Here is a 23290-nt window from a genome sequence, read left to right on the forward strand (position 1 = left end):
ATACCCCCAATAAGCAGGTTAGCGTCTTACATGGCTGCAATACAAGGCTGCTATTGGGAAATGTGGAGCACATTGTAAAGCGCTTTGGGAAGTCATTGACTTGAAAAGCGCTATAAAAAATGCAGATCATTTCATTTCATATTAGCATATTTGGTATTGGAGTAATCCAAAAGTCATTGAAAGTAATCCAGTTAAAGTAACCCTACCCAACCCTGCTAAATATGAATAAAATGAAGACATGCAAATATTTGAATGAAGTGTTCAGAGGAAGCCCACACAGCAACAGGGAGATCATGCAAACTCCACACAGAGGCTCGTAGCAGGATTTGAACCCTGGATCTCTGCACCATGGGGCTGCGTGCTAACCACCCACTAGCCGTGCCACCTTTATATGTTTTTAGATGCATACATTGACCACTAAATATACTTCACAAAATGCACATATTTGTTTGTTTTTTACTGTTCTATAGCTGTTAATGAGTCTGTTCTTTGTTTACTTTAAATCACTATTTGCCTGTCCCTAAAAAATGGACAGAACATTATCTATGTATTTATGTCAGTACTGTGCGAAGACTGTGCCTAGTTGGTTTTAGATAGCTGCTTAAATGTATATGCCCTGTCACAATTGCCCATTGCCCTCACTTGGGCCCGCCCGTTTGGCGCCAGCTGCGGCCCGTTGACGGATTGGCTTCCCTCCTATTTAAACTCAGTGCTCTCATTCACTCCTTGTCAGTCCGTCAACGAACCTCTGCACTTGCAAGACTTGTATTTTGACTCTGTCCGGTATCCTGCTCGTGTATCCAGCATCCGGTATCGATCCCGCCTGTCTCCTCCTGTCCGGTATCTTGCTCCAGTCCCCAGTATCCGGGATCGACCCCATCTGTCTCGTCCTGTCCACTATCTTGCTCCAGTCTCCAGTATCTGGTATCGGTCATTTCCAGTATCTTGCTCCAGTCTCCAGTATCCGGTATCGACCCCATCTGTCTCGTCCTGTCCACTATCTTGCTCCAGTCTCCAGTATCTGGTATCGGTCATTTCCAGTATCTTGCTCCAGTCTCCAGTATCCGGTATCGATCCCGCCTGTCTCGTCCTGTCCGGTATTTTGTTCGAGTCTACAGTATCGATCCCGTCTATCTCGTCCTATCCGGTATCTTGCTCCAGTCTCCAGTATCCGGTATCGACCCCGCCTGTCTCGTCCTGTCCGGTATTTTGTTCCAGTCTACGGTATCGATCCCGTCTAGCTCGTCCTATCCGGTATCTTGCTCCAGTCCCCAGTATCCGGGATCGACCCTGTCTGTCTCGTCCTGTCCACTATCTTGCTCCAGTCTCCAGTATCGGTCATGTCCAGTATCTTGCTCCAGTCTCCAGTATCCGGTATCGATCCCGCCTGTCTCGTCCTGTCCGGTATTTTGTTCCAGTCTCCAGTATCGATTCCGTCTATCTCGTCCTATCCGGTATCTTGCTCCAGTCTCCAGTATCCGGTATCGATCCGGTCTGTCCCGTCCTGTCCAGTATCTTGCTCGTGTATCCAGTATCCGGTATCGAATACATCGGTCCCGTCCTGTCCGGTAATCTTGCTCGTGCATCGATTCAGTCTGTCCTGCCCTGTCAAGTATCTTTCTCGTGTATCCGGTATCGATTCTGTCTGTCCTGCCCTGTCCATTATCTTGCACCAGTACCCGGTATCGATGCTGTCTGTCTCGTCCTGTCCGGTATCTTGCGGTTATACCCTGTGTCTGTCCCGTCCTGGCAGGTATCCTGCTCGTGTATTCGGTATCGATCCCGTCCGTCCCGTCCTGTCTGGTATCTTGCGGTTATATCCCGTGTCTGTCCCGTCCTGTCTGGTATCTTGCTTCAGTATTGGGTATCGATCCCGTCCTGTCCAACATCTTACTTGTGTATCCAGTATCAGGTATCGATCTCGTCTGTTCCGTCCTGTCCGGTATCTGCTCACGAATCCTGTATCTGATATCGATCCAGTCCGTCCGGTCCGGTTTCTAACTCGTCTCCCTCTGGCTTCCTGCTATTCCCGCGCCTGATATCTCTGTCTCACTTCTTCCGCCCAGCGATTGGCGAATCACTGGCGTTTGTGTTCACGCGCATGACTGCCCCGTAAAATAAAGCTTGTGTGAAAACGTTACGCGTCTGGGTCCTCCGTCTGTTCGGGTTCTGACAGCAGCATGTTCAATAAAAGATGTATTTTTCATTGTGTCAAATTTTCTCGTTTATTATCATTTGCTACATATTGAAATCAACTTCACGCTAAATATCAGATTATGCTACTAATCGTTTTGAATAGTCGAATACTAGTAGACTATTTGTTGCAGCCCTAGCTTGATGTTGAATTAGATTACTGTAATGTATTGCTTTCTGGTCTCCCGATGTCTAGCATAAAAGTTTGCAGCTGGTTCAGAATGCGGCAGCAAGACTTTTGACTAAGAGCAAAAAGTTTGAGCATATTACTCCTGTATTGGCCAACTTGCACTGGCTCCCAGTCCACTTAAGATGTGACTTTAAGGTTCTCTTATTAACATATAAATGTTCGCATGGGTTTGCACCCTCTTATCTCTCTGATTTGATTTCCCCCTATGTTCCTGCACGGAGTCTGCGCTCGGAAAATGCCGGTCTACTTGTGACTCTGAGAGCCAACAAGTCTGCAGGCTCGAGAGCGTTCTCCATCTGGGCCCGGGTGTTATGGAATGCCCTGCCTCCGGAGATAAGATCTGCAACCTCAATGGAAGTTTTTAAATCAAGGTTTAAGACACACTTCTATTCCAAAGCTTATGATTGATGCCCACCTCATATTCTGTATTGTCCTGTCTTTTTCCGACTGCCTGCCTGGTGGTGATACGAAGGAGAAGGACGATTTGGAGATAAGTCAGCGGACCAGCGTTTGACCTGAAGCATGTGAACGCCTGCATGGACCAGCTGGCAGAGATGGGAAACTGCGTCGTGGCCGTCATAGACTTTCTGGACTAGTTTACAGGCTGGGGGCGTTTCTGCTGTCATGCACTTCCTTGGCAAATTTTTAACATGTTACCTAGTGTTTACTATGTTTGTGTAACTGTAATGCTAAATGTAATTCACCCTGGTCATCCTGGAAGGGGGATTACCACTTGTGAGGTCCCTTCTCAAGGTTTCTCTTTTTCCTCATTCTGAGGTTTTGAGCTGTTCCTTGCCCGCATGTTGGTTTAAGATCAGGTCATTGTGTCATTGTAATCCTGTGCAGTCCTTTGAGACATTTTTGTGATTAAGAGCTATAGATATAAATGTGACTTGACTTGAATCACATTGAGGAAGACATTGGCCTGAAAGAAATCTCAATCTCAGAATGAAGATCAAATCCAACTTACCTGTCTGCAATGTCTGCTTTCCACCGGACAGGACTCCCACTGGAAGCGTTCCGGTCGGGGTTAGGCCTTTTAGAGTTAATACGCTCTCGCTCTCCTCTCTGGATCGCAAACGAAGCACAGACAAAGATACACATTCATCACATTTTGGTACTCCCAAGGGTTACATTGTTCGGATCTAATTAAGGCATTTAATAGTTTTACTCTCGCCTACCAAATTGTATTTGTGCTTCCAAAATAAGCAATCTAACTGATTAGGAGCTATCCAATGCATTAGAATTAATTACACCAGAGCTGGGCAATTAGTTTACCGTTTAAAAATAGACAGTGTTGGGTTACAGTTACTCACTACTATCGTATTTTCCGCACTATAAGGCGCACCTAAAAGCCTTTATTTTTTTCAAAAGCTGACCATGCGCCTTATAATACAGTGCGCCTTATTTATGGATCAATATTAAATCGCAAACTCTTCAAACTAACTTGCAGCCGCCGACTCGATTTTCCCCCGAACGCCAACTAGTCCACGTTGTATGCTGGGATTCATTTACTGGCGTTTCATTGGCTAACCAATGTGTCAATCATCATTTGAATCGATCACTATTGGCCAAAGTTATTCGGAGGTCAAGGGGCGGATCCTTTTTATCATTTACAGGCTGGCATAGGCTAAAGCGGCAAAACAAAGGCTACAATTGGCCGAAAAAGATGTGTCAATCATCAGTTGAATCGTTCACTTTTGGCCAAAGTTATTCGGAGGTCAAGGGGCGTATCCTTTTTATCATTTACAGGCTGGCATTGGCTGAAGCGGCAAAACAAAGTCTGCAATTGGCCGAAAAGATGAATGCGTATAGCACGTGGTTTGACGGCATACAGAAAGCATTTTTTTACTATTCTGTATTTGTAAATATTTTATTTTCCTGGATTTACTGCACTTACGGATATAAGAGGACCATGGCTGCACATTGTTATGAACACAACGACTTCGGTGAGCTACCCTGGCTATATATTTTCCCAGTATCTTGTTTCAGACTGAACTCGATGTTTCTGTGATAAGAGGTCCAGATAATGGGTGGAATGGAGTGTCTATTTTTAAATTAAACTCAATTCCAAGTGTTTATTGTCATATGCACAGTAAAGTTGCGAGCGAAAAAGAAAATAGAAACTAAGGAATGGTTGGCATTTCTTGAATCCCAAGACTTTAACCTTCCGAATGATGGAACGATGCATTTGAGTGACATCATACGGACACCGCATCCGCACGTGTCTACGACACGTATTTGCTTCTTTGCAAGCTTTCAGAATGTTAAGGAGGTAATAAGTTGGACTGAATCATCGGACTGTTTTGTCGACGTTCCCATTGTAGCGCCTTATAATCCGGTGCGCCTCATCTATGGAAGATATAGGACCAAAAACTATTTTTGGGGGGTGTGCCCTATAACCCGGTGCGCCTTATAGTGCGGAAAATACGGTATATAACAGAACGACACTTTAAAATGTAGTTTATTATAAATCTACTTATAACATTCATTGCATTTATATGACATCACTGTTTTCTATCCCCCACCATTATGTACCTGTACTCAGGGTTGCGTAGGGTTACTTTAACTGGATTACTTTCAATTACTTTTGGATTACTCCAATACCAAATATGCTAATAAAAGACAAAAGAAACTAAATATGAATAAAATGACTCAATTTTGTGCAGGCTTGGGGAGTAACGGAATACATGGAACAGCAAAAATGATGTTGGCAAGCTGTTTGGATTGATTTTCATTTTGTTTCTGTCGCATTTGATGTTGGTTTTGCCGGAGATCAAAGAGATCAAAGCCAGGAGAGAAAGCTTACCACGTGTTGTGAGTCATCACTTTATTCATATTTAGTTTATTTTGTCTTTTATTAGCATATTTTGGTATTGGAGTAATCACTCTCTATCGCTCTCTCTTTCACTCTCAGTCTTTTTCTCTTTGTCTCTTTCTGTGTTTTTACCTTCTTTTCCTCACGCTTCCTTTTTTCCTTTTCTCTCTCTTGCTTTCCCCTTCTTTCTTTCTCTCCTTCTCTCTCTCTACTTCTCTTTTCTCTACTTCTCTCTGTCTCTTTCTATTTCTCTTTGGATTTCTTTCTCGCTTTCTTTCCCCCTCTCTCACTATTTCGCTTTTGATCTCTTTTGTTCCTCATCTTCTCTCTCTCTCTCTCTCTTTTCTGTCTCTCTTTTCCTCACTTTTTCTCTTTCGTTGTCCCAACCTCCCTCCTTTTCTCTCCCTCTCTTTCTCCAATTTCTTTCTCTTTTTTCTTTCTCTCTAATCTACTAGTCCGGCCCACGAGAGAATGTTTATTCTATCGTGTGTGACACCCCTGCTTTAAAGTGTGTCTGAACGGCACTAGAATCGGAAAAAAAAGAGCCAAAAATGTAAAGGAAAAATGAAATTGCAGCAATGATATAAGAAATATTGGATACACCTGCTATCTTTTCCCCTCATGTATTGCTGCGGTATTGGATCGCAGACTGCATTAGGAGATAGAAAAATAAAATGACCTATCTTCAGGTTTAAAAGAACATTATTCCTACCTAATTTCTAGACCGTCCCCGAGCAAGTAAAACAAAAAAGACAAAATAATGGTTCTTACCTGAGAACTGAGAAGACGCGGGCCATTTTCCCAACAGCACGGATCTTGTTACGAATTACCTCCTTGCGCATTGCTGTGGTGCCGCCTGGGAGACAATAGAAAAATGCATTAATGTACCCATATTGTTTTACTTTGAAGTTTTATCTTGAAATTCAAAATGGCCTCCTCACCTTCGTACAGATCGTCTCCCTCTGACATGAGCTCGTCATCAGAGCAAATGTTCAGTACGTTCACCAACATCTCTGTCACTGTAAATTGTGAAATAAAAAAGCAACTTAGAATTGGTTTGAAAAGAGTGACGTTTATATATCTCTTCATGCAGTCTCAACAGTAGAAAAGGCGGTATTTCTGTAAAGTAGGCTTAAACGTATTTGCGCAAGGTGTGTATTTCTAATCAGTTTGATGTTCCCTTTTGGCGTCTCTTAGTCTCCCTGTCTTTGTTTCAAGGTGGGGGTAACTTTCCAGGGGGAGGGAGGGGTGATCTTTTATCTTATCGTTTATCTTTTTCTTTTGTCTTGTGATCTCAATAAAACACAAAAACAGGCTTGGGGAAAGCCAGAAGGAGTGTGGCCAGGGAAACGGCCCTTCTCCTACTGCAGTTGTAAAAATACAAAAGAAGTCTTTGCCTGAATTTCCTTCTACGGTTAGCCAATATTTTTTTTTTTAGCTCTCCCACACTTCAGCGGTCGTTTTAGTCCCAACAATTTAATTGACTTAAAATAGGGATGGGCAACTATTTGGAGTCAGAGGCTGCAATGACTGTCAGAATAAATAAGAATACAATATTTACAATTTAGTGCTTAGAGACTGGCCCAAGTTATAATAATAGTGAAATGCAAGAATAGTGCACTGTAACAAGAGTGCAATGAAAAGTAGTGCAATAAAATGAACAGCAAACAAATTCCCAATGAAGTCGCAAGGGTTCCAACGGGGGCTTGAAATCCTTAAAAATGCTGGAATTTTAATGTGTTTTCAAGGATTGGATTTTGGGTAAAGTGCTTGTAAATGCTTGAAATTGTTGCCATGTTTCTCAAGTCTGCTTAAAATGACGCAGAAACTGCTGTCTAGTGGCTTCACTTTGCTGTTCCTTCTTCCTTCGTGATTAACTGCAACTGCCATTTGTTTGTACGAGCCTGGTCAGCCTGGAAGGGGATGGCCTCATGTGCGGCCCCTTCTCAAGGTTTTTTCATTTTCCTCATGTTGATGTTTTTGAGTTTTTCCTGGCTCTCATGTAGGTTTTAGATCAGGGGATGGAGTAACAATAGTAAATAGTTGCGATGCAATAATCTGTGGTCTGTGCAGCCCTTGGAGACTCGATCCCGCCTGTCTCGTGATTAAGGGTGTCACAAGTAATCATGACTTGACTTGAGGTTTTTGAGTTTTTCCTTGCCCTCATGTAGGTTTTAGATCAGGGGATGGAGTAACAATAGTAAATAGTTGCGATGCAATAATCTGTGATCCGTGCAGCCCTTTGAGACTCGATCCCGCCTGTCTCGTGATTAAGGGTGTCACAAGTAATCATGACTTGACTTGAGGTTTTTGAGTTTTTCCTTGCCCTCATGTAGGTTTTAGATCAGGGGATGGTGTCATAATAGTCTGTAGTTTGCAGTAATTTATGGTCTGTGAAGCCCTTTGAGACTCTTTGTGATTAAGGGCGTCACAAATAAACATGACTTAACTTACTGAGTATGAGCATGGGCACCACTGTAATGGTATAATTTAGTTAAACAATAGCATTTAATCATAAATATTATTATCATCATTCTAGAATTACGCATCTATTCGATTTATTTTATTGCGTTAAATTTAACTCTGCAAAGAATATTGTTATTTTGCAATGTTTCCCATCGAAACTTTGTGGTTCTTTTGAAGTAGCGATTCCAGTATCATTCAGTCACTGTAACCGTTTCAGAAGCACAAAGTAGGAGAATTGCGGACTTTCATCTCTATATTCTGCCAGTAATGTTTTTTTTGTATTTAAATTTGAACACGTGAACAGTCCCCGCGTCCTAGACGCATCATTTTTGCTGGGGACGCATTGTCTCAAATCAACGTGCGTCCCCGGGACGCAACCTTTTTGCCACAAAATTGTCATTATTACCCGATGACTTTTTTTTTTTAACATTTACCGCACTCCAAACTTTTCGTCGGGCAGATCCGCCATTGTTGTTTTGGTCTCGCGGTTCGAGTTTTCGTCTGCACGCCGATCTCGGCCAACGAGATCTCGTTGTGTAGTGAAAGGAAGTCCGTCTTTTTTTAGAGAACCGGCTTTTTTGGCTCAACTCATTAAAAAGAGCCATCTCTCAAAGGGTTCACTTGCTTTGATGATTGATATTTCGAATTATGTTGTGTAAAGAAGTTAAGTAAAAAAGGAAGAATAAAAGGAGAAAATAAAAAAAGACAGGTTTGTGGTTATCCCTTTAATCGGTATATTACCAACAATAATTTGATGCAGAAACCTTACTGTGCGGAGTTTGTATGTTCTCCCCGTGCTTGCGTGGGTTTTCTCCGGGCACTCCGGTTTCCTCCCACATTCCAAAAACATGCATTTCAGGTGAATTGGCCGGTCCAAATTGTCCCTAGGTGTGACTGAGCGAGTGAGTTGTCTGTCCCCGTGTGCCCTGCGATTGGCTGGCAACCAGTCCAGGGTGTCCCCTGCCCACTGCCCGATGATTGCTGGGATGGGCTCCAGCACCCCCGCGACCCTACTGAGGATAAGCGGTGCAGCTGATGAGATGAGATGAGATGAGAAAATGAATTCATAATTTGATGATTAAAACTGAATGAATATATAGATTTATATTATACATTTGTCGCCGTTTTACAATTTCAAGCTCGATAACACTAAATTTTGGGGACCCATAGATCTCTGTTGGGACCCATAGATTTTTGAGCTAGTCCCCAGGACCCATCACTTTTCAGAGGTAATAGTTGGACATTATTTGATATCGTCTTGTAAATTGTTCAAATGTTTGACTCCACGCACAGACACACACATACTTTTCCTGGTGGTTCTCACCTTTGGGTTTTTGAATTTACTACAGCCCCTTAACTTATAATTTCCTTCTTTCTGAATGAATAATTTTTGGATGTTTTCTGGCACTATGTTTTTGTTGACCTTAAATAGCAGTTTTGAAGTGAAACATTTGACAAAATCATCCAATTTTAATAATTTGGACTGCAGGAATGATATATTCGTGTGATCCCGATATCCTACCCTGTGTATGGTTCTAATTGCACGTTTTTGTAGCTTTCTTTGCAAACAGTGTGAAAAAGGTCTCCAGTGACTGAGTCAGAGACTACTCTAAAACAAAAATTGCCCCTTCTTTTGAACTGAATATTGTTTCTTAACCTGAAGAGATATGCCAAAAGTCCTCAGCTATTTTATCATTATATAGGAAAATGTGAATTTTATTCTGTATCCTCACATACCTTTTTCTCCGACGAACGGCAAAGACCATGTAAAGACATCCATAAAGTTGGGTAACCAATAAGGATGGGGGGAACAGTTGAACTGTCGAATATTCATCACGTTGTTTTCATATTTTAGCACAGCAGCTAAAAGACAATAAATGAAGATCATCAATTGAAGGTGAGTAAGAAAACTGTTACAGTGGAACCTCGGTTCTCGACCATAATCCGTTCCAGAACCCTGTTCGAAAACCGATTTGTTCGATCACCGAAATCATTTTTCCCATTAAAAATAATGTAAATCCTTTTAATCCGTTCCAACACCCTGAATGTTTACCTTGAATGTTTAACGTAAACATAAAGCTAACCCAGGCTAATCGTACGTTCGCGTTATCGTAATCTTCCGTACGAAAGATTACGCTAACATGAACGTTTAAAAATAAAAAATCAGGTCGTTTACAAGTCATTTAGCACCCGGGTCTCCACAACAAGTGGTGAGCGGTTCATTGGAAAGGGGGCTCCGTTCCAACACCCTCAATGTCGGGCTCCGTTCCAACACCCTGAATGTTAAACGTCAACTTAAAGCTAACCTAGGCTAACCGTACGTTCGCGTTATCGTAATCTTATGAATAGGATTTTTTATCTTTGTGGTGGTCAGCAGAAGGCGCTCGCACACCTCCTTCATATTTGGCTATTAATTCTTTCTTAAATGCAATAGTTGTACGAACTACTTTTCTTTTTTCACCTGTAGCAACTTTGCTGCTTACACTGACTTTCTTCGGAGGCATAATAAGGGGCTAAAACACCCCTACGCCGCTCAGCATCGCACCCTAGCGTACGCACTCACGCATTACCGGCGTTCGAACTCCGATTTTTTGACCGAACAGCGAAGCAAGAATTTCTCGAACCGAGAGGCGTTCGAAAACGGAGGTTCCACTGTACTTTAAAAACAAACAAACAAACCTTTATTGTTGTACACGTCAAGATAATTTGGTGCTGAGAAAATCGTAATTAATGAAGGGAAACCCGTAGTCTGACTTTTTCTGTACATGCGGTATCTGTCGGTGCAAGAAACGGAAAAGAAATCAGACATTGAACACATCAGGGAAAATAGCAAATAACCTTACCCTGCATCTTGGGCTTCATGGGCTCGAATTACTGACAACAAGTTATTATTTACCAAAAAATCGCAGACGGCCGAGTAACTGCAAAGGCAGAAGCAAAAGTAGAACACAATTCAGTCGGTCAAATATCTTTCTTGCACAAACTATGACTACTTTCACAGAACAAGCGGGATATTGCACGAAACCGGAATAAGGGATTAAGCCGGGGTAATGTTTATTATCCTGGCTGAAATTAGCCTCAATTCGGTTGCATGAAAGCAGGTTCAATTTAGCACGGCTCGGTAATTATCGTGAATAAGTTTCTACAGTAAGGTTCTCCAACGTGGTGTTCGCGGACTGGTTCTGAAAATAGTTCAGCAGTGGTGGGTCATTGTGATTTACTAGGAAAATGGCTTTTTTTAGTGGTTGACTGAATCTAATTACCGTAAATTCCGGACTATTAACCGCTACTTTTTTCCCTAACTTTCAACCCTGCGGCTTATGCAGTGATGCGGCCAATTTATGTAATTTTTCTAACGGCCGCTAGCGGCGCTTGAGTGTTGCTACCATTAACTGCCCTGTCAAAGATATATTATTATTAATAAAGCTTTGAAAACTCTCTCAGTGTACCGTCTTTCTTTGTAAATATGTGTAACCCATGTGTAATGTGTATTTGCAACTGTATATTTTTGTAATGTATTTATTTGTATTTATTTTAGACAATTATTCTGATATGTTTTGCGGGTGAACGAAAAATGTGGGGCGGAACAAACGCGGGGTGCCGAGTTTAAGTGGGGACTGCTAAAGGTGAGGGACAGACAAGGAAAGAAGAGGGGGTAAAAAGTTGGTTAAAGAAAAAGGAGTTGCGTGAGTAAATATGTTTATCTGATATATTTTTCCCACCCTTACCTTTGGAAATATACACTTTTTTCCTTGGATTACTTTCAACGGGACCCGGACTCTGCAGGTCTGCATCAAACCTTAAGCACCGGTATCATTTTCCGTTTGTTTCGTCGGCTTTGATTTTTGGACTGTGGACTTTAATGAAGGACATTTAGTTTCAATCGCGGGACTTGAAGTCGGGTTTGGGTTAATTTTGTGTTTGTGTTACATGTTTAATTGTGGGCGCATGCGGCTTGTATACAGGTGCGGCTTGTGTATGTACATCATCGGTTTTCCTCTTAAAATGTGGTGGGTGCGGCTTATAATCAGGTGCGCTCTATAGTCCGGAATTTACGGTAACCCATTTTCTAATCATTATTAAGTTGTTATTTTAGAAATATCAAGCCTGGGGCGGCATTGGCTCAGGACGTAAAGCGGTTGTCTTGGGATCAAGAAGTCACAGGTTTGATTCCCGGCTCCTCCGTGTTATATGTCGAAGTGTCCTTGGGCAAGACACTGAATCCCTAATGCCCCCGATAAACAGGTAGTTGACTTGCATGGTTGACGCTGCTATCGGTGTGTGAGTGTGTGTGAATGGCTGAGTGTGAAGCACATTGTAAAGCGCTTTGGGAGGTCTTCATTGACTTGAAAAGCGCGATATAAATGCAGACCAGTTACATTTGTAGCCCTTTGTTACCGATTTTGGGAACAAAAAGTAGCACTCAGCTTCAAAAAGGTTGGAGGCCCCTGCTTTACAGCTAGCTTGCACCAGACCAGGCTAAGAGAGATATATATGGCACTTCAACGGTCAACCAGGTAAATACTGAATGGGTCTTACAGCTTCTCGATGGACTTTCTTGATGTGTTGCATTATTTTCATTATCCTGCATTCAACTGTTACATATAAGCTATATCGTCATTTAGTTGGTCGGTTGTCTGTATAATCGCAACATTTTACAGTCATTCCTGTCGTAAATGGATTGGTCTCAGGCCATGTTTTTTTAGCGCTATGGAAATAAAGAATGCTTGTCAAATTGCCATCAGAGCTTTGATGGATATGTACCGTTGTCACGACCAGAACGGAATCAGGACCCAATTGCGTAACGTTAACCACAAGTCTTATTGATATAAAGAGGAAGGGCAGCACCTGCGATCCGGTGCTCGCTGGACGCGGGAAGCAAGCCGCTCACAAAATCAGATCTTTATCCGAATACGGAAGGAGATCTTCCGTAGTGGGAGATGGCGGTGTCAGGGACGGAAAAAAACTGGTCGATAGCCGGGACAGGAGAGCAAAAACGTGGTCGGGATCAAAAACGGGTCGTAAGCCGGGACGGGAGAGCAGAAGTGGTCGGGATAAAAAAACAGGTCGTAGCCGGAGACAGACAGACAGGTGGAAAAACGGGTGCAAAAACGGGACAGGCGGGAGTCAGGGTCAAATTGCTTGCCGTGTAACAACAGAGGTTCGCGGACACACTGACAACCGGAATCATGACATCAGCGATATATTTGGACGGATCAATCAATGCATAAATATGGTTCTTATTTATTTTTAGTACAACCCTAGCCCTTACTGTAGTTTCAATTCTATGCACCTTATAGGCCTTATATGAGAAAAGATATCACAGTCCGGTGCTGTCAAGAACAGAACGGAGACAGGACCCACTTGCGTAGCGTTTAACACAAGTTTTATGAAGGAAAGAGGAAGGGCTGCGCCCACGATCCGGTGTTCGCTGGACGCGCGAAGCAAGTCGCTCCCGTACTCGGATTGTGATCCGAACATGGAAGGGGATCTTCCCGAGCGATGGAGGTGTCAGGGACGGAAAAACTGGTCGGTAGCCGGGACTGGGAGAGCAAGGCGTGGTCGGAGTTGGAAGCGAGTCGTGAGCCAGAACGGGAGAATAGACGTGGTCAGGATCAAAACAGGTTGTATCCGGAGACAGACGGGAGCAAAAACGGGACAGGTGGGAGTCAGGGTCGGAAAAGGCTTGCCTAGTATACACTGAGGTTCGCAGACGGACTGACTACAGGGGACAGACAGGACTGGGTCCAAATAGTGACAGGGAGCCAATCAGAACCCGTGGGGGTTGGCGCCAACTGAGCGGGCACAGCTGAGTCACATCAGTAATCATTTCAGGTGCACCTTATAGTGAGTAAAATACGGGATTCTGACCCTAAAAAGGAAACTTATTTCCCAATAAAATGGGATTAACTACCACAAAAAAAATTTACCAAATACCTGAAAAAGTAGGAACACCCTCTGACAGAATTATGGTTAAAGTGTTCAGTTGTCTTCTCACTGCCATAATCTTCACCCGGGTCGGCCCAAATCAGGTCACACATCGGCCCAAAGGCTGGCGGCTCCTTGAATCTATCTAACTGTTGAAGAATGTTATAAACCTTATATATGTTGCGTGGAACTTTGTTATTATATAGTGTGGAACTTACTTTCCTTATGTCGTCAAGGCAGTTTATTTCTGGTGAGAGTCCGCCGTGTACGCATAAGAACTGTTGGTTAAGGAGAGCGGCGAGGGGGAGGCAGTCGAAGGCCTCCATGCAGGCATCATAGACTCTTTCGGAGTACTTAATTTTACCTGCCACAAAGAGGGAAAAGGTGGATGGTTAAATGACATCTCAACGAAGTACCGTATTTTCCGCACTTCAAGGCGCACATAAAAGTCTTAATTTTTTTCAAAAGCTGACCATGCGCCTTATAATACAGTGCGCCTTATATATGGATCAATATTAAATCGCAAGGTCTCGCAACTTACGCAACAGCCGCCGATTTGATTTTCCCCCGAACGTGGAGTAGTCCGCGGTGTATGCTGGGATTTATATACCGGCGTTTCATTGGCTAACCAATGTGTCAATCATCATTTGAATCGATAGCTATTGGCTAAAGTTATTCGGCGCCTCGGATAGGCTAGAGCGCCGAAACAAACCCTGCAATTGGCCGAAAAAGATGTGTCAATCATCATTTGAATCGATCGATATTGGCTAAAGTTATTCGGCGCCTCGGATAGGCTAGAGGGCCGAAACAAACCCTGCAATTGGCCGAAAAAGATGTGTCAATCATCAGTTATATCGATCATTATTGGTTGAAGTTATTCGGAGCCTCGGATTGGCTAGAGGGCCAAAACAAACCCTGCAATTGGCCGAAAAAGATGTGTCAATCATCAGTTAAATCGATCGCTATTGGCTGAAGTTATTCGGAGCCTCGGATTGGCTAGAGGGCCAAAAAAAAACCTGCAATTGGCCGAAAAAGATGACTCTGAATAGCAAGCTTGCTAAACAACGCCATAAACATGTTTCATTAGTCTGTATTTGTAAACATTTTACTCTCCTGGATTTACTTCACTCACGGTTGTAAGAAGACCATGATTGCGTATCATTATTGAACGTGAGAACTTAGGTGAGCTATGCGGCTTTATATTTTCCCGGAAATCTTGTTTTAGAACGATCTTGATGTTGCTGTGATGATTTGAGTGAATTAAACTCAATTCCAAGTGTTTATTGTCATATGCACAGTAAAGTTGCGAGCGAAAAAGAAAATAGAAACTAAGGAATGGTTGGCATTTCTTGAATCCCAAGACTTTAACCTTCCGAATATTTGAAACGATGCATTTGAGTGACATCGTACGGACACCGCATCCGCACGTGTCTACGACACGTATTTGCTTCTTTGCAAGCTTTGGGAATGTTAAGGGGGTAATCAGTTGGACTGAACCATCTGACTGTTTTGTCGACGTTCCCATTGTAGCGCCTTATAATCCGGTGCGCCTTATCTATGGAAGATATAGGACCAAAAACTATTTTTGGGGGGTGCGCCCTATAACCCGGTGCGCCCTATAGTGCGGAAAATACGGTATATGTCGAAAAATTTGCATGTGAAAATCAATCAAAGACTTTTGCTGGAAGAAATATGAATAAAGTACGTTGTATAAGGCGTACTGGATTATATGGTGCAAACCCACAAAAAAAAAGTCTTTTGTCATGTACTTTTCAAATATGAGGAACACAAAAGTATAAGGTGTCACGGTTGCCAGGGCGCCCAATCGGACCCCGCCGGTGGCGATTTTAGCTAACCTGCATTGGCTCCATTAGCTTAAGATGTGATTTTAAGGTTCTGTTGGTATTATACAAAATCATGCATGGACTTGCTCCTTCATATCTTTAAGATTTAATATCCCCTTATGTGTCACGGTTGCCATGGCACCCAATTGGCCCCGCCCGTGGGCACCAGCTGCAACTTGTTGACAGATTGGCTCCCTGTCAGTAATAAAACTCTGTAACGTCATTCCCCTGTTGTCGGTCCGTCTGCGAACCTCAGCTCACTCTAGGCAAGCCTTTCGACTCTCTCCTGCTCTGGTTCCCGTCTGTTTCCCGGCTCCAACCCATTTTCTGAACTTGACTACGATTTTTGCTCCCCCGTCCCAGCCACAGATCTGTTTTTTTTCCCGCTCTCGACTCTGCCTTGATCGCCACGGAAATACCACTTCCGCGTCTGAGCAACCTGCTCCCCGCGACCTACGGATCGTGTGTACTATCCTTTCCCTTTTGTCATAAGTATAAGGGGCAAGTGGGTCCTGTCTTCGTTCGGGTCCTGACATTATGTTCTGGTCCAGAACTTTCGCTCTGAAAATGCTTGTCTATTAGCGATCCCAAGAGCCAAGAAGAGATCCGAAGCTTCAAGAGAGTTCTCAATTCGGGCCCTGGTGCTGTGGAATGCTCTGCCCTCTGAGATTCGATCTGCAACTTCAGTGGAACAGTTTAAACCTAGGCTTAAAACACACTTCTAATGACCTATATTTCCTGTTGACAATATCGGTGTATTATGTTATTGCAACTTCCATTGCAGCCTAGAAGGGGGACGACCTCATGTGTGGTCCCTTCCTAAGGTTTCTTCATTGTCCTCATGTTGAGGATTTTGAGTTTTTTCTTGCCCTCATGTTGGTTTTAGATCAGGGGATAGTGTAATGATAGTCACTAGTTTGCAATAATCTGTGGTCTGTGCAGCCCTTTGAGACTCTTTGTGATTTAGGGCTATAAATCAAAGCGGCGCTGCAACGAGCGGCTGCCTTTTCTAGCAGCTGCCCTATTGTTTTATTGTCTGCTCCTATCTTCGGTGTTTTTCTTCCCGTTTTGACAACTACACTATGGATTACTTCTATCCTATGGACATGGGTTTTGGCGCACAAAAATGCGTTAATTCAAGGAATCGACTCCTTGCCCCGAAGAATTCTCGTGCCGGCGTGATGAAGGGGCCTATCGTGGAAGAAGAGCCGGAGCTAGCGAAGCGGCTATCGGCGTTATAAGTCTTCGGTACCATCCGTAAACATGGTGAATGCGAACTCACGACCAAATAAGATCATCGAGTGCTGGTGGAAAACATCGAAGCGCACAGGGAGCACGGTTGCTGTGTTTTGCGGAAACGTGGCTCACGTTTAGCATTCCGGGCGCTAACGTGTAGCCACCCGGAGCTACCCGGCTTCAGCGCCGCTATACAGAGACACGAAAGCCGGGGGGAATCGGAGAGGAGGTGGACTTGCTAACACGAGGTGGCGTATCCCTGGATTTTCATAAAGAAAAGATTTCCATCTGCCGCAGGGATGTCGAACTTTTGGATTAGCGTGACGTCATCCACTCCGCTACAAGCAGCCCTAGGGCATCATGTTCATCTGTTAATAAATCAAGTGAAGTGTGAATTTCCCTACGGGGATGAATAAAGTATCTATCTATCTATCTATACAAATAAACATGACTTGACTTGACAAGTTGTACATACTACATTTGTGACGCTGATTCCAGTGTGATTAGTAGTTCAACACATTTGTAGTATGTCATTGAAAAGAAAAGGACAATACCCAAAAAAAAACATTTTTAAGAGCGTTTTGCAGGGCATCTGAAGGCGGATTACAAAAACACATTTTGCGTCCGGGCTGATGAGGTTGCATGTGGGTGGAGGTGAAAAAAAAGATGAAGACGCTTTGAGTGAAATCAATTAGCAGTCGGCAAGGTTGTCTGTGCTGTTCCATTAAACCACAAAGACACACAGGAAGACTTGTACGCACGAATATTTGTACACACAAACGCACTGAAATTGCGTTTAACGGCGTGAAAGAGGAGCACACTCCAAGCTCTGCCAGTTTATCATCATGACAATAAAAAAAAGGTTCCTTCGGCTGCGTGGAGTCTCTTTTGCAGATGAAGTGTCTCGCTGTTGTCGCCGACATTTTCTGACAAAGGGATGCGGCGCAATTTATTAAGTGGGATTTTTTTTCACGGCCATGCTTGCAAAACTGTCCCCGTTAAACTCACATTTCATGATGTCGAGGGCAGCGGCTACTTCATGTACACCAGGGGTGGAAAACTACAGCCCACAGGCCAGAATTTTTATTTTGAATAGAATGATAATATGTAGGGCTGCAACAACGAATCGATGATCAGGGTTGGGTAGGGTTACTTTAACTGGATTACTTTCAATGACTTTTGGATCACTCCAATACCAAATATGCTAATAAAAGACGTTTGCTTTATTCCGATTTCGAAATCTTCGTTCAGTTTGGATATTTCGGTTCGTTTGTCAATTAGCATACTCGGCAGCCAATCAGAAGCCTGCATCGAATAACTTCCTGCTTCCGGACTTTCCTGAGCATTATGACGTCGTGCATTTGCATATCATTTTCTCAAGTAGACGCACAGAAAACACCAGAAAAATGGATAAGTGGTTAAGAATCAAGCCAAAACCTCAGCCCCAGAAGAAAGATTCAAAAGAAGCTAAGAAAATGTATGACGCCACAAAACGTAAAGGTATATTAAAAGCATCGTGGAAAGAGGAGTTCACGTGGCTTTTAGCAGACGACGCAACGCAAACATTGTATGAATGAAGATGAGTAAGCACAGGCAGGGTTGGGTAGGGTTACTTTAACTGGATTACTTTCAATGACTTTTGGATTACTCCAATACCAAATATGCTAATAAAAGACGTTTGCTTTATTCCGATTTCGAAATCTTCGTTCAGTTTGGAAATTTCGGAATTTCGGTTTGTTTGTCAATTAGCATACTCGGCAGCCAATCAGAAGCCTGCATCGAATAACTTCCTGCTTCCGGACTTTCCTGAGCGTTATGACGTCGTGCATTTGCATATCATTTTCCCAAGTGGACGCACAGAAAACACAAGAAAAATGGAGAAGTGGTTAAGAATCAAGCCAAAACCTCAGCCCCAGAAGAAAGATTCAAAAGAAGCTAAGAAAATGTATGACGCCACAAAACGTAAAGGTATATTAAAAGCATCGTGGAAAGAGGAGTTCACGTGGCTTTTAGCAGACGACGCAACGCAAACATTGCATGAATGAAGATGAGTAAGCACAGGCAGGGTTGGGTAGGGTTACTTTAACTGGATTACTTTCAATTACTTTTGGATTACTCCAATACCAAATATGCTAATAAAAGACAAATATGAATATGAATAAAATGACTACATTTTGTGCAGGCTTGGGGAGTAACGGAATACATGGAACAGCAAAGATGATGTTGGCAAGCTGTTTGGATTGATTTTCATTTTGTTTCTGTCGCATTTGATGTTCGTTTTGCCGGAGATCAAAGAGATCAAAGCCAGGAGAGAAAGCTTACCACGTGTTGTGAGTCATCATTTTATTCATATTTAGTTAGTTTGCTACCTACAATGCACTGCTGCAACTAAGTCTTAATCAGGGTTGGATAGGGTTACTTTAACTTGATTACTTTCAATTACTTTTGGATTACTCCAATTCCAAATATGCTAATAAAAGACAAAAGAAACTGGAGTAAAGGTGAGACGTGTTTGTGGACGCGGCCGACAATAGTGTATATATATTTTTCCCACCCTTACCTTTGGAAATATACACTTTTTTCCTTGGATTACTTTCAACGGGCACCCGGACTCTACAGGTCTGCATTAAATTTTAAGTACCGATATCATTTTCCGTTCATTTTGCCGGCTGTGTTTTTTGGACTGTATCGGGTATGGGTTAATTTCGTGTTTGTATTGTGTTTTTTCAATGTGGGCGGATGCATGCGGCTAATATACAGGTGCAGCTTGTGTATGTACAAAATCGGTATTCCTCCCGAAATGTGATGGGTGCGGCTTATAATCAGGTGCGCTCTATAGTCCGGAATTTACGGTATGATCAAAATTTGAAAGACCCCAAAAAAGACGTGTACCAATTATAACTAAATACAAGCACTAATATGATGTAACAGTAAAAGTTTGTAATATAATGTTTTTTCCATGCCAAAGTGAATGGGAAATATGACCTCAGCCATCATTGGTCAAAAAAAGAGACTTGGCAATAGTCTGCCTTAAGGAACACATATTCGTCCAGACCGCTTCATGCATATTTCAACAGGACTATAAAATTCTGCACACATTTAAGTGACATGTCTGACAAAAAGAGGGAGGTAAACCAGCCTTGCCTCCAGCCCCAAGTTGTCCTCTATGTAAATGTTGGTGTGAGAATGCAAATGTGCCAACGAAACCCAAATTGTTTCTAAAAATAACCCAAACAGTTTGAATAACAGCATTCACATGCCGTGTTATGTCTACTCGTGTTCTACAAAAGAAGATAAGATTGTACTTGTCATGATTACTGATGCGAGTCTGCCCTTTTGGCGCCTCGGACGCTGATTGGCTGCTGATCTCTTTTTAAACCCCCGTCTTCCTGCCATCGATTGTCAGTCCGTCTGCGAACCTCAGCCCCACGCTAGGCAAGCACCTTTCTACTTGTCATGATTACTGATGCGAATCTGCCCCTTTGGCGCCATCGGTCTCGGACGCTGATTGGCTGCTGATCTCTTTTTAAACCCCCGTCTTCCTGTCATCGATTGTCAGTCCGTCTGCGAACCTCAGCCCCACGCTAGGCAAGCACCTTTCTACTTGTCATGATTACTGATGCGAGTCTGCCCCTTTGGCGCCAACGGCCTCGGACGCTGATTGGCTGCTGATCTCTTTTTTAAACCCCCGTCTTCCTGTCATCGATTGTCAGTCCGTCTGCGAACCTCAGCCCCACGCTAGGCAAGCACCATTCTACTTGTCATGATTACTGATGCGAGTCTGCCCCTTTGGCGCCAACGGTCTCGGACGCTGATTGGCTGCTGACCTTTTTTTAAACCCCAGTCTTCCTGTCAACGATTGTCAGTCCGTCTGCGAACCTCAGCCCCACGCTAGGCAAGCACCTTTCTACTTGTCATGATTACTGATGCGAGTCTGCCCCTTTGGCGCCAACGGCCTCAGACGCTGATTGGCTGCTGATCTCTTTTTAAACCCTGTCTTCCTGTCATCGATTGTCAGTCCGTCTGCGAACCTCAGCCCCACGCTAGGCAAGCACTTTTCGACCCCTGACTCATTCCTGTCCTGATTCCTGTTTGATTCCCTGGAGCCGACCCGATTACGTTTTTGCTCCACCGTCCCAGCCATCGACCTGTTCTTTCCCCGCTCTCCACATTGCTTTCGCTCGCCACGGAAGTGCCACGTCCGCGTTCCAAGAGATCTGCTACCCGTGACCGACGATCACCGGATCGTGGGTGCAAGCCCTTTCCTCCTTCTAAATAAAGATGAGTAAAACAAACGCAAGTGGGTCCTGCCTCCATTTCTGGTCTCTGACAATACTCCTGTTAATTTTTGTTTTATTTAAGATAAAATTGAAACACAGTTTTAGGTCCCATATATAACTGACACAAGTTTAAATGCAGCACGGCGGTGCAGTGGTTAGCGCATGTGCGGCACAGTTCATGTCATGGGAACCTCCTGCGTGGGTTCAAATCCAGCTCCAGACTTCCTGTGCGGAGTTTGTATGTTCTCCCCGTGCTTGCATGGGTTTCCTCCGGGCACTCTGGTTTCCTCCCACATTCCTGCATGTTAGGTTAATTGGCCGGTCCAAATTGTCCCTAGGTGTGAATGAGCGAGTGAGTTGTCTGTCCCCGTGTGCCCTGCGATTGGCTGGTAACCAGTTCAGGGTGTCCCCTGCCCACTGCCCGATGATTGCTGGGATGGGCTCCAGCACCCCCGCGACCCTACTGAGGATAAGCGGTGCAGCTAATGAGATGAGAGATAATAATGGAAGTTGAAATGTAAAAACCTGACGGAAAAAAAAAGGATGGAACAAAGAGGACATAATACACATATTGTTTAAAACAAGTGTGGCAATCAATTGATATTGTAACGCTTAAAGAGACTTCTGCACTTCTCAGCTGATATCTTAACCCACTTTTCATCAGCATCTACTTGTCTGGGGTCTGAAGGGTGCATTAAGCTCTTTTCCCGGGTCACTAATAGGATTTAGATCAGGGGTCACAGAAGGCCACATTAAAACAGTGAAACGTATTTGCCTTTAGCCATTCTTTGGAATTGCAAGACAAATGACCTCGACTGACTATCCAGCACTAAGCAGCACATTTGTCTAGAGCGTTTTTTTTCAACCAGTGTGCCGGGGCACACTCGTGTGCCGTGAGACCTTGTCTAGTGTGCCACAGGAAATTGCCCAATTTTATTATTTTATTGGTATTTTATTAGTATTTAAATAAAACATAGCTTTCTGCCATTGATCGCCCTCCTGTAACAGTCATCCATACTGGTAGGTGGCAGCATTTACTTTCTCAACATGAGACAGAACCGGTACAAATATCTATTAACCAACAGAAAATAATGAAATAAATGTAACAAAGTCAAAATAATAATTTAAATACCTTGATAATCTCCCCAAAAAGATTGAAAAAAGGTTAGAATGTATTAAATCATGTTTTTTACTGGTTGGCTGGTCCAAATTGTCCCTAGGTGTGAACAAGTGAATATCTGTTCAATATGGCGGCGCCCCTGTTCGGCTGCGGCTACATCGGCTCGCTACAGTTTTTTACACTTCGGCCATAAGACCCAGTCTTCGACTCAGTTTTGACGGCTCGAACTGCAGATTCACATACGATCGCAGTTTTTTTTGCTGGATATGCGATCGTCCAGACATCAAGCGCTCGGTGCTACGACCACTCGGGAGTGTTTATTAGCCACGGACTGCTATGTCAACAAGACCCAGCGGCCTAGAAAGCAGCGAAGCAGAGTGGCAAGACAGCGGCGTGACCGGACGAGGAAGCGAGGTTGTCGGGCCGGGCTAACAGCTAGGCTAAAGGCTAAACCCTTCAAAACGCCTCTCCCATCCTTTTTCCTCTCCAACGTTCGCTCTCTGGACAATAAACTGGACCATTTAACAACTGGAAGTGGCATCGAACCGCAAGATGACAAACTGCTGCGCTAAAATTCTGACGAAGACATGGTTAATCTTATCTATCCCGGATGACGCTCAAGGTAACTGCGGGTATCAACATCTCGTTCTGTATACACGTGTACACGAATGACAATAAAGTACCGTATTTTCCGCACTGTAAGGCGCACCGGGTTATAGGGCGCACCCCGAAAAAATAGTTTTTAGTCCTATTTTTGACATACATAAGACGCACCGGATTATAAGGCGCTACAATGGGAACGTCGACAAAACAGTCAGATAGTTCAGTCCAACTTCTTACCCCCTTAACATTCCTAAAGCTTGCAAAGACGCAAATACGTGTCGAGAACACGTGCGGATGCGGTGTCCGTACGATGTCACTCAAATGCATCGTTCCATCATTCAGTAGGTTAAAGTCTTGGGATTCAAGAAATGCCAACCATTCCTTAGTTTCTATTTTCTTTTTCGCTCGCAACTTTACTGTGGATATGACAACAAACACTTGGAATTGAGTTTAATTTAAAAATAGACACTCCATTCCATCCATTATCTGCACCGCTTATCACAGAAACATCGAGTTCAGTCTGAAACAAGATACAGGGAAAATATATAGCCGGAGTAGTTTACCGAAGTCGTTGTGTTCAATAATAATGTGCAGCCATGGTCCTCTTATATC

General features: G+C 43.5%; 1 protein-coding gene across 3 annotated transcripts in view; it reads right to left on the bottom strand.

The window, feature by feature from the left end:
* ppp3cca (protein phosphatase 3, catalytic subunit, gamma isozyme, a) overlaps window positions 1-23290 on the bottom strand; it is a 95710-nt gene that overhangs the window by 11731 nt on the left and 60689 nt on the right. For all 3 annotated transcript variants that reach the window (XM_088336899.1, XM_088336898.1, XM_088336897.1), the window contains exons 5-12: window positions 13814-13959; window positions 13605-13744; window positions 10511-10588; window positions 10347-10441; window positions 9405-9530; window positions 6143-6220; window positions 5973-6057; window positions 3354-3451 (exon numbers count right to left, since the gene is read on the bottom strand). In XM_088336899.1, coding sequence (XP_088193025.1) covers window positions 3354-3451; window positions 5973-6057; window positions 6143-6220; window positions 9405-9530; window positions 10347-10441; window positions 10511-10588; window positions 13605-13744; window positions 13814-13959 — 846 coding nt within the window. The remainder of the gene's footprint in view (window positions 1-3353; window positions 3452-5972; window positions 6058-6142; window positions 6221-9404; window positions 9531-10346; window positions 10442-10510; window positions 10589-13604; window positions 13745-13813; window positions 13960-23290) is intronic.

This window comes from Urocampus carinirostris, chromosome 5 (assembly GCF_059441175.1).
Source record: "Urocampus carinirostris isolate Australia breed hairy pipefish chromosome 5, RoL_Ucar_1.0, whole genome shotgun sequence".
NCBI classification, from domain to species: domain Eukaryota; kingdom Metazoa; phylum Chordata; class Actinopteri; order Syngnathiformes; family Syngnathidae; genus Urocampus; species Urocampus carinirostris.